General features: G+C 45.9%; 1 protein-coding gene across 1 annotated transcript; it reads right to left on the bottom strand.

The window, feature by feature from the left end:
* Nucleotides 1-1,054: 1,054 nt before the first annotated feature.
* Nucleotides 1,055-6,549, bottom strand: LOC118094597 (lutropin subunit beta-like). The gene is made up of 3 exons (XM_035135137.2): nucleotides 6,481-6,549; nucleotides 3,565-3,762; nucleotides 1,055-1,285 (listed from the first exon to the last, which is right to left on the bottom strand). The coding sequence occupies exons 1-3, from the start codon at nucleotides 6,547-6,549 to the stop codon at nucleotides 1,055-1,057; spliced, it is 498 nt and encodes a 165-aa protein (XP_034991028.2).
* Nucleotides 6,550-13,557: the final 7,008 nt, after the last annotated feature.

Here is a 13,557-nt window from a genome sequence, read left to right as displayed (position 1 = left end):
GTCTTGGTCTTTTCTGAGACAGGTTCATGCCCACAGCATCTCTGCCAGTTCCTCTGCCTGCCTGCCCCTCCCTTGCTCCTCCAACCAGGCTCAGAGCTGAGGAGTGGACTCAGGGACCCTGAGCATTAACTCAGCAGCCGGCCCTTCGCAGAATTTGGGAGGGTGAAGATGGAGGGGGCAGATAAGAAGCAGTTCCCATGCCAGCTTTGCTGAGGGTCTGCGCCGCAGAATTGTGAGGCTCCCAGAGCGAGAAGTGGGATTGAATGAGTAAGAGCAGGGGTGATAAATCGGGATCTGTATTCTGTGCCACTGCTAGACTTGTGATGATCATTTATCTCTCAGCCTCAGTGTTCCTTACCTGTAAAATAAAGAGTTTTAAATGGTTGCTGTTGTGCAATTCTGCTGGCCGGTTTTAGTGTTTTGTATTCGAATCCATGACCTGAAGTTACTCAGGCAGGGATTTCAAATTTGAATACATGCATGAAATAGATGGCAGTTCGCTTACACTTTAATAATTCTGTTAAGTATTTAAGGTGCTGCAATACTTCTTGTTTTTCCTTCAAGTTACTAGCCTGACTATCCCTCCAAAAACGGAACTATCCTGTGTCCCTAACTTTCATTCTCCACTATCACTGCACAAAACATCGCAATATGCATTCAAGCCAGTTTTCAGACTGCCTAACTGGGTCGTGTTGCCCATTTTCTGAAATGTTGAGGTTTCTTAGTGTAGAAATCTAGTTCTGTGGATAACAGTAGATTGAGAAAGGAGGTTAAGAACCACCATTTTTTAAGGAGTTAATTTAGTTTTCATTGTGGGTGAAAACTAAGAGAGAGGAGGAGGTTGGAGCTCAGAGTTTCCTGAGCTCTTTAGGAAAGCTAAGGTGTGCCCTGTTAGAGAGGAGTGGAAAGGGAAACAGAATGGGCAGAGAACAAGTGAAACAGACTAGAAGTCAGGACTCCTGGGTTCTTTGTACCTCTTGACTGAATCACTCACAGAGACGCATGTGCTGCTGTTGGTCCTGGATGGTGTTTATTATAACTGCCCCCCCCCAATTTAGACAAAGGGGTTTGAGTTGCTACAGGAGTTGGGCCCAGTGCCCTGAACAGTGCAATCGCTGGAGGCCACTTTGCAGAGGTCGCAGTGGCAGCTGACAGCCACAGGGTATGTGAAGATCGGGTCGACACCTGCTGGGCATCCGCGCAGCAGCATGGTCTCATAGCGGACCTCCCTGTAGGTGCAGACTCTCTGGTTGAAGACTATTCGCTCGTCCTTCAGCGACATCTCCTGTAAAGGAAGTCGCCGGGCAGGGAGGACAATAAAGGGAAGTTACAGACATTGCTGACTCGCCCTTGCTAACATAGGAGTAGCAGGGCAGCAACCAAAAGGAAAACCTTACAGGGAACTTCGTAAACAAGTTCTTTTCTACCATCGAATTTTATGAAATAAACCGGCCTTTAACATTGCCACACTTAACATATTTCTATCCCTCCCATCTTCCAAGGCAGTCAAGGTGGCTTACGTGGTTCTCCCCTTTCCCCCCTCACAACTCGGTGAGGTAGGACAGGCTGAGAGCAAGTGCCTGGCCTGATGCCACACAGTGAGCTTCAAGACCGAGTGGGGATTTGAACCCAGGTTTCCCCTATACAGCACCCTTAACTACCAGTACTGCACTGGCTCGGCCTTCTTCTGCCCGCTGTTAGCACCTTGTCATATACGGGCCTGGCCTTGAGTGCACATTTGAATTCCATCCTGTTTAGCCTCTCTCCTCACTGAGCAGAGCCGGCATGGAACAGGTTGGCACAGGGATGGGCTCCCAATGCCTGCTACATCCTGCAGGTACAGAGATCCTCAGTGCAAGCCATTCTTAGAGACAGGTGTGTTCTTTCCCCTATAAGTCAGCCTTTCCCAACTTCATTCCAGAAGTTTTGGATTGTGGCTCCCTTCAGCCCTGGCTATTGGCCGTGGCTGAGCCAGATTTAAGTAGCAACCCCAAACACAGATGGTGAGACATAGTAAGGTAAAGGTAATGGACCCCTGGACGGCTAAGTCCAGTCAAAGGCGACTATGGGGTTACGGCGCTCATCTCACTTTCAGGCCAAGGGAGCTGGCGTTTGTCCACAGACAGCTTTCCGGTCCATGTGGGCAGCAAGACTAAACCGCTTCACAATGGGACACTGTGACGGAAACCAGAGCGCATGGAAACGCCGTTTACCTTCCCGCCGCAGCGGTACCTATTTATCTACTTGCACTGGCGTGCTTTCAAACTGCTCATTTGGCAGGAGCTGGGACAGTGCAATGGGAGCTCACTTCACCGCAGGGATTCGAACTGCCGACCTGATTGGCAAGCCCAAGAGGCTCAGTGGTTTAGACCAGTGTTTCTCAACCAGTGTGCCTCCAGATGTTTTGGGACTAAAACTCCCATCATCCCTAGCTAGCAAGACCAGTGGTCAGGAATGATGGGAGTTGTAGTCCCAAAACATCTGGAGGCACACTGGTTGAGAAACACTGGTTTAGACCACAATGCCACCCGCGTCCTTTTACCTTTTTTGTTTTTGTTTTTTTTTGAGGCGTAGTGCCAGCACAAAGATCTCACCTGCCCTTTTCTTAGCACTGCTTTTTGGAAGGCACAGTGACATGCTCACGCACTTTGGGGTTCAGTGCTAAAGCCCCCCCAAAAGGAGAACAAGCTGTAAAGCTTCGTATAATCAGCAAATGTCCAATTCTGAACTCTGCTGAACAGTGTTTCTGGATAACAACTACAGTGGAACCTCGGTTTACGAACACGATCTGTTCCACAGAGGTGTTCGTAAACGGAGGCATTCGCTCCCCGAAGGCAGGCTTCTGCACATGTGCGAAGCGCCGACAGAGTGCTTCTATGTGCGCACTGTGCAGATCGCTTCTGCGCATGCGTGAGCTGCGCAAATCGCATCTGCGCATCCGATGCCGCGGAACCCAGATGTAAACACTTCCGGGTCTGTGGTGTTCGTAAACGGAGGCGTTCGTAAACGGGACTGTTTGTAAACCGAGGTACCACTGTACTGTTTCGTTGAATTCTTCATCACCCAATTAGTTCAACAGTTGTAAGTAGAAAGATATGTGATTTCTTCATTAACCAATCTTTTCTCGAATAGATATACTGTAATATACATGCGAATGAAAAATACTCTGGAACAGTGCTCATGCGATTATGTAGTCACATGAAGAAATTACATATCTTTCTACTTACGAGTGTTGAACTAATTGGCTGATGAAGAATTCAGCGAAACAGTAGTTGTTATCCGGGAACACTGTTCAGCAGAGGTCAGAGTTGGACATCAGAATTGGACATTTGCCGATTATATGAAGCTTCGCAGCTTGTCTGGCACCGTGATTCATTTAAGGACCTTCAGAGACTTCAGTTTGTGCGTTTTGATGTTTTGAATCATTCCATAAAGTTTTTAAACATTGTCATTGTTTCCGGCCATTGTGTTGCTTTTGATATTGCTGGCTTCCTAGGATGTCATTTCCCATTCCCTCGCTTCACAACACCCCACATATGCACACGACCACGCACACGCACTCACCCTGGTCTCACAGTAGCCGCTGCAGATGGTGGTGGTGATGGGCATGCAGACGAGGCAGTCTTCTTTCTCTGCCGCGATGGTGGCATTGATGGGGCGGCATATGGGGGTGTCGCTGGCGCTGCCCGCGTTGCTCCTGCTGCGGCTGGCGGTGGGGGTAGCCACCAACAGTAAGAATGCTGCCAGCAAGCGGATCTTTCCCTGGTTGTAAAAGGAGGGAGAGGTGAGAAGCAGGGATTGAGGAGTCTGAGAGCGAGGCTAGTGACGCCTGACGTCTATACCAGGTGTTGGTGAAATTGTTGCCATGGTGGTTTTAAAGGGTTGGGTGGGTGGGTGGCGGTACCAGAAGGAGGCAAGGTTAGAGCTAATGAGGCAGGAAGTGCTTGAGCATCAGGAGAAAAGTCTTGACAGCAGGCGCGACAACACAGCTGTTATAAGAATTCTAAGGTCTCAGATATATAGGTGAAACTCGGAAAATTATAATATCGTCAAAAAGTGCATTTATTTCAGTAATGCAACTTATTGTTTTTTTATTTATTTTTACAAATGCTTTCTTTTGGAAATTCCACAGTAATAAAACAAATAGTTACAATAACACAAAAATAAACATCGCTATTACATTTCATTAATTACCTTCCATTTATAATTGACCCGCCTAACGACAAATAATTACAATTACAACAAATAAAGGCTTGACATATCTTGCTCTGCATGTCATGCATCTATCTCATATTGGTTTCACCTTTTAAGTTGCGTTACTGAAATAAATGCACTTTTCGACGATATTCTAATTTTCCGAGTTTCACCTGTAAAACAAATGTTCATAAATATACAAGGCAAACATGTATATGTACATATGTAAGGATATAAACCACATGTCAGAACTAGTACAGGAGAACAATCCTGAAGCCATTTTGACCCTCCCAAATCGACCTCAAATATTTCTCTGCAAAGAGGAAGGAAATGGGGAAAGCTTTCCAATTGTCTTTTGACTGTAGGGGCTTACAACTCCCTTTTCCAATACAGTTTGGGAAGTATCTGTTAAGCTGAACACACTATCAAGATGCGTAAGAGATTCAGGAACTAAGTATTTACCATCATAAAGGAATGGCCAGGCTACCGATTTTCTCCTACCGATAGGGAACCCACTTAAGATCTCTGTACGGGCTCTGGAATACCCCATAAGGCAGTGTTGTCCAAACTTAGGTCTCCATCTGTTTTTGGACTACAATTCCCATCATCCCTCACCACTGGTCTTGCTAGCTAGGGATGATGGGAGTTGTTGTTCAACAATAAATGGCGACCCAAGTTTGGGAAGCCCTGCCATAAAGGAAAGGGAGCAGTTTTTCTTATAACACAACCAATTACCTAGAGTGGTGTTGGGCTCTCCTCACTGCCGAGTTCTACAAGGGCAAAAATGAGGCACCATTTCAGCAGCAGCAGCAGCATACCACTGCGAACAGGAATTATTCCCACTCTAAGGCTGGTCCAACACATTTAGACGCCCGCGGCAAGGCATGCCATGGATGCCCAAGCCCAGATCCAGGCTCACACTCCTGCAGCATGGGAGGAGACCAGGATCAAAGCAGCCACTGACTCTGGGCAGAAAGGGGCCATTCCACTAGCTGTTACCGCTGTTCTTCGGTTTTCAGCTGCCTCCTTTGGCTTACCCGAAACCGAGTCTGGATTGCGATCTCTCGCCCCCTCAGAGCATGCCTCACACTGCCTCAATGGCGCGCCAGCCATGCTTTAGGGCACTGAGATTGGAGCAGGGAATTGCCTCCTGAGGGTTTTTCCTCAACAAAAAATTGTAATTCTGTAAACCTTAAGATTCCCTTAGTGTCTTTTTCACTATGCCCTCCAATATTTCTCCAATTAAAATAGGAACGTCATTATTATTATTATTATTATTATTATTATTATTATTATTATTATTATTACAGTGGGACCTTGGTTTATGAACACCTCGGTTTACGAATTTTCGGTTTACGAACGCCGCGGACCCATCTGGAACGGATTACAGTAATTCACTTTCCATTACTTTCAATGGGAAAGTTCACTTCAGTTTATGAATGCTTCAGTTTATGAACAGACTTCCGGAACCAATTACACCCATGCTTCGGGTTAAGTACGCCTCAGGTTGAGTACTCCGCGGACCCGTCTGGAACGGATTAATCCACTTTCCATTACTTTCAATGGGAAAGTTCGCTTCAGTTTATGAACGCTTCAGTTTAAGTACTCTGCGGACCGTCTGGAACAGATTAATCCACTTTCCATTACTTTCAATGGGAAAGTTCGCTTCAGTTTATGAACACTTCAGTTTATGAACAGACTTCCGGAACCAATTGTGTTCATAAACCGAGGTACCACTGTATCATTATTATTTGTTTATACCCTGCCCAGCCACTCTGAGTGGCTTCCAACACATATGAAAACATTTTTTTGAAAATAAACATTTTAAAACTTTCCTACACAGGGCTGCCTTCAGATATCTTCTAAAAGTTGTCTAGTTACTTATCTCCTTGGCCTGTTGGGGGGGGGGGTCACATAACTCCATACCCTACAATATTTCTCCAATGAAAATAGGGACGTCCCAAGGAAAAGCGGGACATGCCGGGATCAAATCAGACACCAGGACGGCTTCTGCAAACCTGGGACCGTCCCTGGGAAATAAATATAGAGACACTTGGAGGATTTGATTTGCCTGTAGCTTGCATGGTACCCTTGCTGCCGTCGCTCTCCCTGAAATGCTTAACCCACTTTGCATTCGAAAGACCCAAGCAGTAACCATTGCATTGCAACCTCAATAAACAGTTCATGCTATTCTCCAGTTGCTTCCCTCAGCAGTGAATGAGCAAGAATCGCACACTGATCCCGTGTTCTTCTGCTTCAGCAGGCGCCTTTTTCATTTACACCTACCTGTATCAACTTCATCACGTCTCCTGGGCTGGCCTGGATCGGAGTACCTCCGCCCCCTACCTTGCACATCCTTTTATAAGGTCTTCCCCCTCCCATCACCCAACCCACAGAAGCCTCAAGGACAAAGCTGCAGGCTGCAGCATCAAACGAAGCTAAAAAGGCACTTTCACTATTCTCCTGGGAAGCGGCTTTTTTCGGCTCTTCCTTTCCATTCAGCCGATAACAACACCCTCCAACATTTATCCGATGAAAATAAGGGGTGTCCTACCATATCCTCCAACACTTCTCCAATGAAAAATAGGGACATCCTAAGGAAAGGTGGGGTATTCCGGGATCAAATCAGAAACCAGGCTGGCTTCTGTAAATCCCTGGAAAATAGGGACACTTGGAGTAGGTCTGCCATACCTCCGGGATTTCAAAGGCCAAAGAGAATTTCCAAAATGTGGCGCTTTGTCCTGCATCTTAGGCAAGGCAATAGAAAAAATCACCGTTTTTTGGGTGGCGTTTTTGTAGTGGGAAAGCTAAACAATTTTCGGGTTTTCTTTTAAGCAGCTCAACAATTTCGGCGGCTAATAATAAATAATAATAATAATAAAGCTCTTCCTTAAAAAAGCCCAGGCTGTCCTGGTTTTTACATTTTAAAATATGGCAACCTTAACTTGGAGGGTCTCAGAGCCTTAAAGGCCATGGCAATGTGATATGATGCCCAAGGTGCATGAAGGCCCCAAGGTGGGCTTCGGCCCTGACAGTCCTTTTGCCCATTCCCCAGGGTCCGAGTTAACTTCCCCCGCCTGCTGGGGGCATCTCCAGAGTCTAATCCCAGCCACTTCCTGCTCATTCCTCCTCCCTCTCTAACTGGTCCCACCAAGGTGTCTCCACAGGGCTCATGACCAGGGGTGGAGCAAGGTGGGAGCAGGTGGTGGTGGACCGCCCTGGCTGGGTGTCATCACTGAGGGGGGTGACATTTCCCCCTTCATTTTGACATGGAGGAGGCAGGCAGGCAGGGAGATGACGGGAAGGAGGCTGGCGAGCAAACAAACATGTGGAGGGTGGAGAGAAGAAGAGAAGCAGAAGCTCCCTCAAAAAGCTCAACAACTTTGGTCAATCCTTCCCTTAAAAAAGTTCAACAACTCCTGGCAATGACAATGGATCACAGCCTGTATTTTTTATACTTTGAGCAGATTGCAGTCTCATAGAATCATAGGATCATAGAGTTGGAAGAGGCCACAAGGGCCATCCAGTCCAACCCCTTGCCAAGCAGGAAACTCTTGGGAGTCCAACTAGATTTCAGTGTGTGTGTGTGTGTGTCAATAAATTTTTTGCACCGGGTACCCCCTGACCTTGCTACACCACTGCTCATGACAGAAAGGCTCAGCAGGTTAACAGCAGGTTCTGGGACCAGGGCCAGTTCAAAACATTTAGCTGCCTGTAGCAGTGCCACAAATGCCATCTGTCCTACAATGCATTTGGTACCTAAGGCCAGCCTGTCACGGTCTGGTCGGCAGGCGGTTGAAGCCCTGGCTGAGGACGTCAGGACCAGAGGCAAGATGGTGGTGTAGAAGCAGGAGCAGGTGCAGGGCTGAGGGTCCAGCAGCAGGCAGTGTCAGGGTCAAGGAGCAAGGCAGAGGCGAAGGTCTGGGAGTCAAGGAGCAAGGCGTCGGCAAGGCAAAGGTCCAAGGGTCGAGGATCAAGGTGTCAGCAAGGCAGAGGTCCAAGGGTCGAGGATCAAGGCGTCGGCAACGCGAGGGTCCAAGGAACAAGGTGTTGGCAAGGCGAGGGTCCAAGGGTCAAGGAGCAAGAGGCCAGAGGCGACCAGGCAGGGATAGCGTTGCTGCGGCAAAGAGCTGAAGGGAAATGCTGAGCTTTTATCCCTCCCAGCTCCTGCTACCAGGTGCAGTGAGGTATCAAGTGGCCTCACCTGAGTGACCACTCCTTGCCTCTCCAGCACAAGCTGAGGTCTTCACCTGTGTGGCCACTCCTTGCTTGTCCAGCACAAGCTGAGGCAGGCCCCAGTCCTGCAAAGCACTACAGGCCCCAGAGCCTGACTCCTGCCCATACTGCTGACACAGCCACGTTTTATTGGCGTCTGAGGAAGCGAATCCCACAATCCCCCTCCCCGCTCTCTGGCAATAAATATACAGTTATAATAATGTCTCCCTTATTATTTATTATTGTTTATTGAATTTATATACCGCCCTATACCCGGAGGTCTCAGGGCAGTTCACAGAATTCAATCAAAATATAAAACCACAAAATACATAATAAAAAACAACAACACAACAACAACAACAACAGAATACCCCCCCCAAAAAACACCCCACATTTTCCCTGAAACATATGTTTGTACCGTGCTCTAAATTTGGGATAAAGTGCTGGTTTGTATAATTATGACTGTCCAGAAAAAGCTGGAATTTTCAGCAGAGAACAATCTTCTGAACTATATACCTATTGTGTGGGACAACAAAAATGGATTCTATGTGCTCTAATGGTAGCCAAGAGACTGATATTGATGAAATGGAAGGATAAATATATGATCCCCTTTAATAAACGGATTGACAACATGATAACACTTGCCACTAATGAATAGACTGCTTAGAGACGTAGACTTCGTTTGGATAAATATGACAATATATGGAACGAGTTTATGCAAAATGTAGGCTTTTGATATTTACATATGTATTAGGAGAATAATATCAAATTTATATAAGAACATATGGGTTAGGACATTTCTCATATATTGTATATATCAGTGTGTTTCTTCTTTCTACACATTTTTAAGGCTTTTTATTTTTATTTCTCCCCTCTTTTCCTTTGCATCACTTTATTTCTTCATATTTGAAACCTTCTTAATAAAATATTAATTTATAAAGTTACAATAAGTTAAATTGCAAAAAAACCCCACCTTCTTGTCCCTTCAGGGCACCCAAAATCAGGTGCCTGAGGCAGCCACCTCACTCTGCCTAATGGTGGGGCCAGCCCTGTTTAGGCCTGAGATGTTGTGTTTAGTCGTTTAGTTGTATCCGACTCTTTGTGACCCCATGGACCAGAGCATGCCGGGCACTCCTGTCTTCCACTCCCTTATGCAGTTTGGTCTGATCCCTTAGCTAGGGATCAAATTAATCCCGGCAGTGCTGGTGGATAATAATAATAATAATAATAATAATAAAACTAATTTCATACCCCACAAGTGTTCAGAACATGTTGGAGACAATGTAATCTGCATTTCAAGATGAAGTCAACCAGCTTCCACCTCGTGCTGCCAGCTTGGTAGCAGCAGTAACAAAAAACAAATGAAGTGGCTAGAGATTTTTTTCCTAGGCCGTGGGTTCCTATTTCTTGTCCAAGGCCATTAGCTCTGGGCTACACCAGGTGTGTTGCTAGGTGACAAATCCCTGCTTCCTTTGACACATCCCTTCTACCTGAGTGGTGTCCCTGAGCCATGTCCTTGCCATGGTGGAAAGAGCAGCGGGAGAGCAGCTTGCCTTGAAAAGCAGCCAAGTGCCAACTAATCTTGAGCTTGGCTTCCTAAGAGACATGAGCCCATTGGGATGCAAACAGTTCAATCTTGCTCGGTGCTGGGCTGAGACCCCCTTAACAGAGATGAACTGATGATGGTTGACGATGGGCTTTTTCCACGAAGAGATCAAAGTAAGTTGGCAATGCCAGATGGGAAAGCGATCACGAATTTTAAGGATAAAATATATTGAGTGAGTTTACTTATACGCCATGTTATGTACTGAGCTGAATCATAGAACAATAGGATCCAGAATCAGCAGTCTGATTGGTCCTCAGGAGCCACCCAATCCAACTCCAGGTGGAAGTGAATCCGCAACGTGATTGGCCTGCAGGAGCAGCCAATCAGGAGGCTGGCAGAAGTCAATCCACAAACTGATTGGCCCACAGGTGTAGCCCTGAAGTAGCCAATCACACAAAGCCCATTGTGTAAATAATGTATATAAGCAAATGGTTTTGGGAAAAGGGCATTCTTCTCCTCTTCTTCTCCTTGATGACTATGAGCTGAATAAAGAGCATGAAATTCACTCTCGACTCCGAGTATATTTCACTGGCGACAAGGATGGGATCAACATTTCTCTGATGAAAATAGGGACGTCCCATTCCACGATACCCTACTCTGGGCAGCTTCCAACATATAATAAATATTATTATTTAAAAAATCCCTATACAGGTTTGCCTTTGGACGGCTCAGGGGCCGGATAACTGCATACCCTCCAACATTTCTCCAATGAAAATAAAGACATCCGACCTACGGAAAAGTGGGACGTTCTGGGATCAAATCAGAAACTGGTGCGGCTTCTCTAAATCAAGGACATCCCTGGAAAATAGGGATACTTGGAGGGTCTGATTTGCTGCTTTTCCACCGTGCCCAAATCAGCTTACAGCAAACATTCAAAACATCGAAATACAAATATAAGAAACACAGAGCACGTCAGTAAATTCTTAAAAATGACCGAGATAAATTTAACAAACATAGAATAAATTCAATATTACAAAAAAAGATGGAGAAAGAAAGAAAGAAAGAAAGAAAGAAAGAAAGAAAGAAAGAAAGAAAGAAAGAAAGAAAGAAAAGTAGACTTTGAGCTGGTTCAGGGTCACCCCTCTGGAACAGGCACCTCTTCAGTGGGCTGTTTATCAGCAATGAGCTTAGTATATGTCCTTGGGGCAAGCTTCTCTCTTCCTCTCAGCCTAAAATTGGATTACCCTGTGTATGCTGTTGTGAGGTTTTTTTTTTGGCAGATGGGTAGAGTGCAAATAAAACAGGATGGAACAATGATGGGCAAAAAATGACCCTGAAAGAGGGCACTCAAATTCTGATGGGAAAGTAACAAGGAATGGACAATGGAAACTGTTGCTGTCTTACCGATATCCCACCAGTCTTCCCTGTCTTCCTTTTCGGTTTATTATAGTAGCTTTCTTACACAGCTACATTCCCAGAGAGCCAAAGTGAACGCTGGGCCTAGCTAGCTCTAAAAATGCAATGAAACTTGTCTGTATATGTTTGTTTGCACTCAAAACACATGTGATTAACAAAACACAAATGGTTTTGGAAGAACGTGTCTGACAAAGGCTGAAGCTGAAAGAGTTTGCCACATCAATAAAACCCCGATTTTGTTAAATCACAGTTACACATATATTATTTTAGCGCTTAACTAAATCCCAGTCCCCAAAGGGATCCGGAGCAAGCTTGTGCAAAGTGCCGTTGGATGCCTTTATAGCTGTCTATCTACCACGCACACATACCTTTTGAAAGGTCGTTTCAAAACACACGCTGTTGATTAGAGCCGGCGCTATAGCTTGTGTCTGGAAACAGTTAAACTACACATTCATAGCAGTATGGAAGAGTTTGTGCTGGATGCTTTTTAAGAGATTCCCCCCCCCCCGGGCCACCAGCTGGTACCTGCCGAAGCAGTACTTCAAAAACACACCGAAGCAATGAATGCCAAAGTGATGTAGTAGCTAAAATGTATTTATTAACTCACTTCTTTTATATATATGGGACCCAGGTGGCGCTGTGGTTAAATCACAGAGCCTAGAGCTTGCTGATCAGAAGGTCGGCGGTTCGAATCCCTGTGACGGGGTGAGCTCCCGTTGCTTGGTCCCAGCTCCTGCCAACCTAGCAGTTCGAAAGCACGTCAAAATGCAAGTAGATAAATAGGAACCGCTACAGCGGGAAGGTAAACGGCGTTTCCATGTGCTGCTCTGGTTTGCCAGAAGCGGCTTTGTCATGCTGGCCACATGACCTGGAAGCTATACGCCGGCTCCCTCGGCCAATAATGCGAGATGAGCGCGCAACCCCAGAGTCGGTCACGACTGGACCTAATGGTCAGGGGTCCCTTTACCTTTACCTTTATATATATATATTTATTTGGTTTTACGTTTCAAGTTTACAATCATACCACAATGCATCCAAAGTTACAAGGATCTCCCGAATCTCTGGACTTCCCACCTTCCCTTCCATGGGTTCTGTTAATAAACCTTTTCTACTGCACCTTTTTAAAAAATAATCCAATTTTTTTGTAACTCCATTGTGTCCACAGCTCTCGTTACATTACTAGTGTTATTGCAGTCCTGCTAATGTTTTCAACTGCTTTCGTGGTCTTTAAGGTAAATTGTAATTTCCCCCCATTCCTTATTAAAGTTTTGGTCTTCCTAGTTCAGGCATCCCCAAACTGTAGCCCTCCAGATGTTTTGGCCTACAACTCCCATGATCCCTAGCTAACAGGACCAGTGATCAGGGATGATGGGAATTGTAGTCGAAAACATCTGGAGGGCCGAAGTTTGAGGGTGCCTGTCCTAGTTCCTGAGCTTTTCGGTCAGTTTTGCCATTCCAGCATCGTTTGACAGCTTCATTTGCCATTCTTCTCTGGTAGGGGCTTTATCTTGTTTCCATCTCTAACAGCATCCGCGCAGCTGTCATCGCATACATAAAAAGTATTTTCTGCTCTCTTGGAATTTCGGCACTTATAATTCCTAATAGAAAAGCCTCTTTTTTATATAAAGGGTATTTTAAATTCTTTTTCCAATTCATTATACATCATTTCCCAGAATGTTTTTATTAACTTGCATGTGACGTCCACCACATATGGTAAAAGGTGCCTTCTTTTTCTTTACATCTTCAGCAGGTACCTGTCATATATTTTTGCTAACATAGGTAAAGGTACCCCTGACCGTTAGGTCCAGTCGCGGACGACTCTGGGGTTGTGGCGCTCATCTCGCTTTATTAGCTGAGGGAGCCAGCGTACAGCTTTCCAGGTCATGTGGCCAGCATGACTAAGCCCAGGCATCCCCAAACTTCGGCCCTCCAGATGTTTCGGACTACAATTCCCATCATCCCTGATCACTGATCCTGTTAGCTAGGGATCATGGAAGCTGTAGGCCAAAACATCTGAAAGGCCGCAGTTTGGGGATGCCTGACTAAGCCGCTTCCGGTGAACCAGAGCAGCACACAGAAACGCCGTTTACCTTCCCGCCAGAGCGGTACCTATTTATCTACTTGCACTTATCTACATGCTTTCGAACTGCTAGGTTGGCAGGAGCTGGGACCGAACAACGGGAGCT

The sequence above is a fragment of the Zootoca vivipara genome, chromosome 13 (assembly GCF_963506605.1).
Source record: "Zootoca vivipara chromosome 13, rZooViv1.1, whole genome shotgun sequence".
Taxonomy (NCBI): Eukaryota; Metazoa; Chordata; class Lepidosauria; order Squamata; family Lacertidae; genus Zootoca; species Zootoca vivipara.
The sequence above is the reverse complement of the archived record's forward strand: the minus strand, read 5'-3'. Positions and strand labels throughout refer to the sequence as shown.

Coding starts and splice junctions, on each gene's coding strand:
- LOC118094597 (XM_035135137.2), bottom strand. CDS start 6,549: ATGTGCAAGGTAGGGGGCGGAGGTACTCCGATCCAGGCCAGCCCAGGA. Junction 3,763..6,480: donor ACGTGATGAAGTTGATACAG/GTAGGTGTAAAT, acceptor TTTTACAACCAG/GGAAAGATCCGCTTGCTGGC. Junction 1,286..3,564: donor GCGGCTACTGTGAGACCAGG/GTGAGTGCGTGT, acceptor CTTCCTTTACAG/GAGATGTCGCTGAAGGACGA.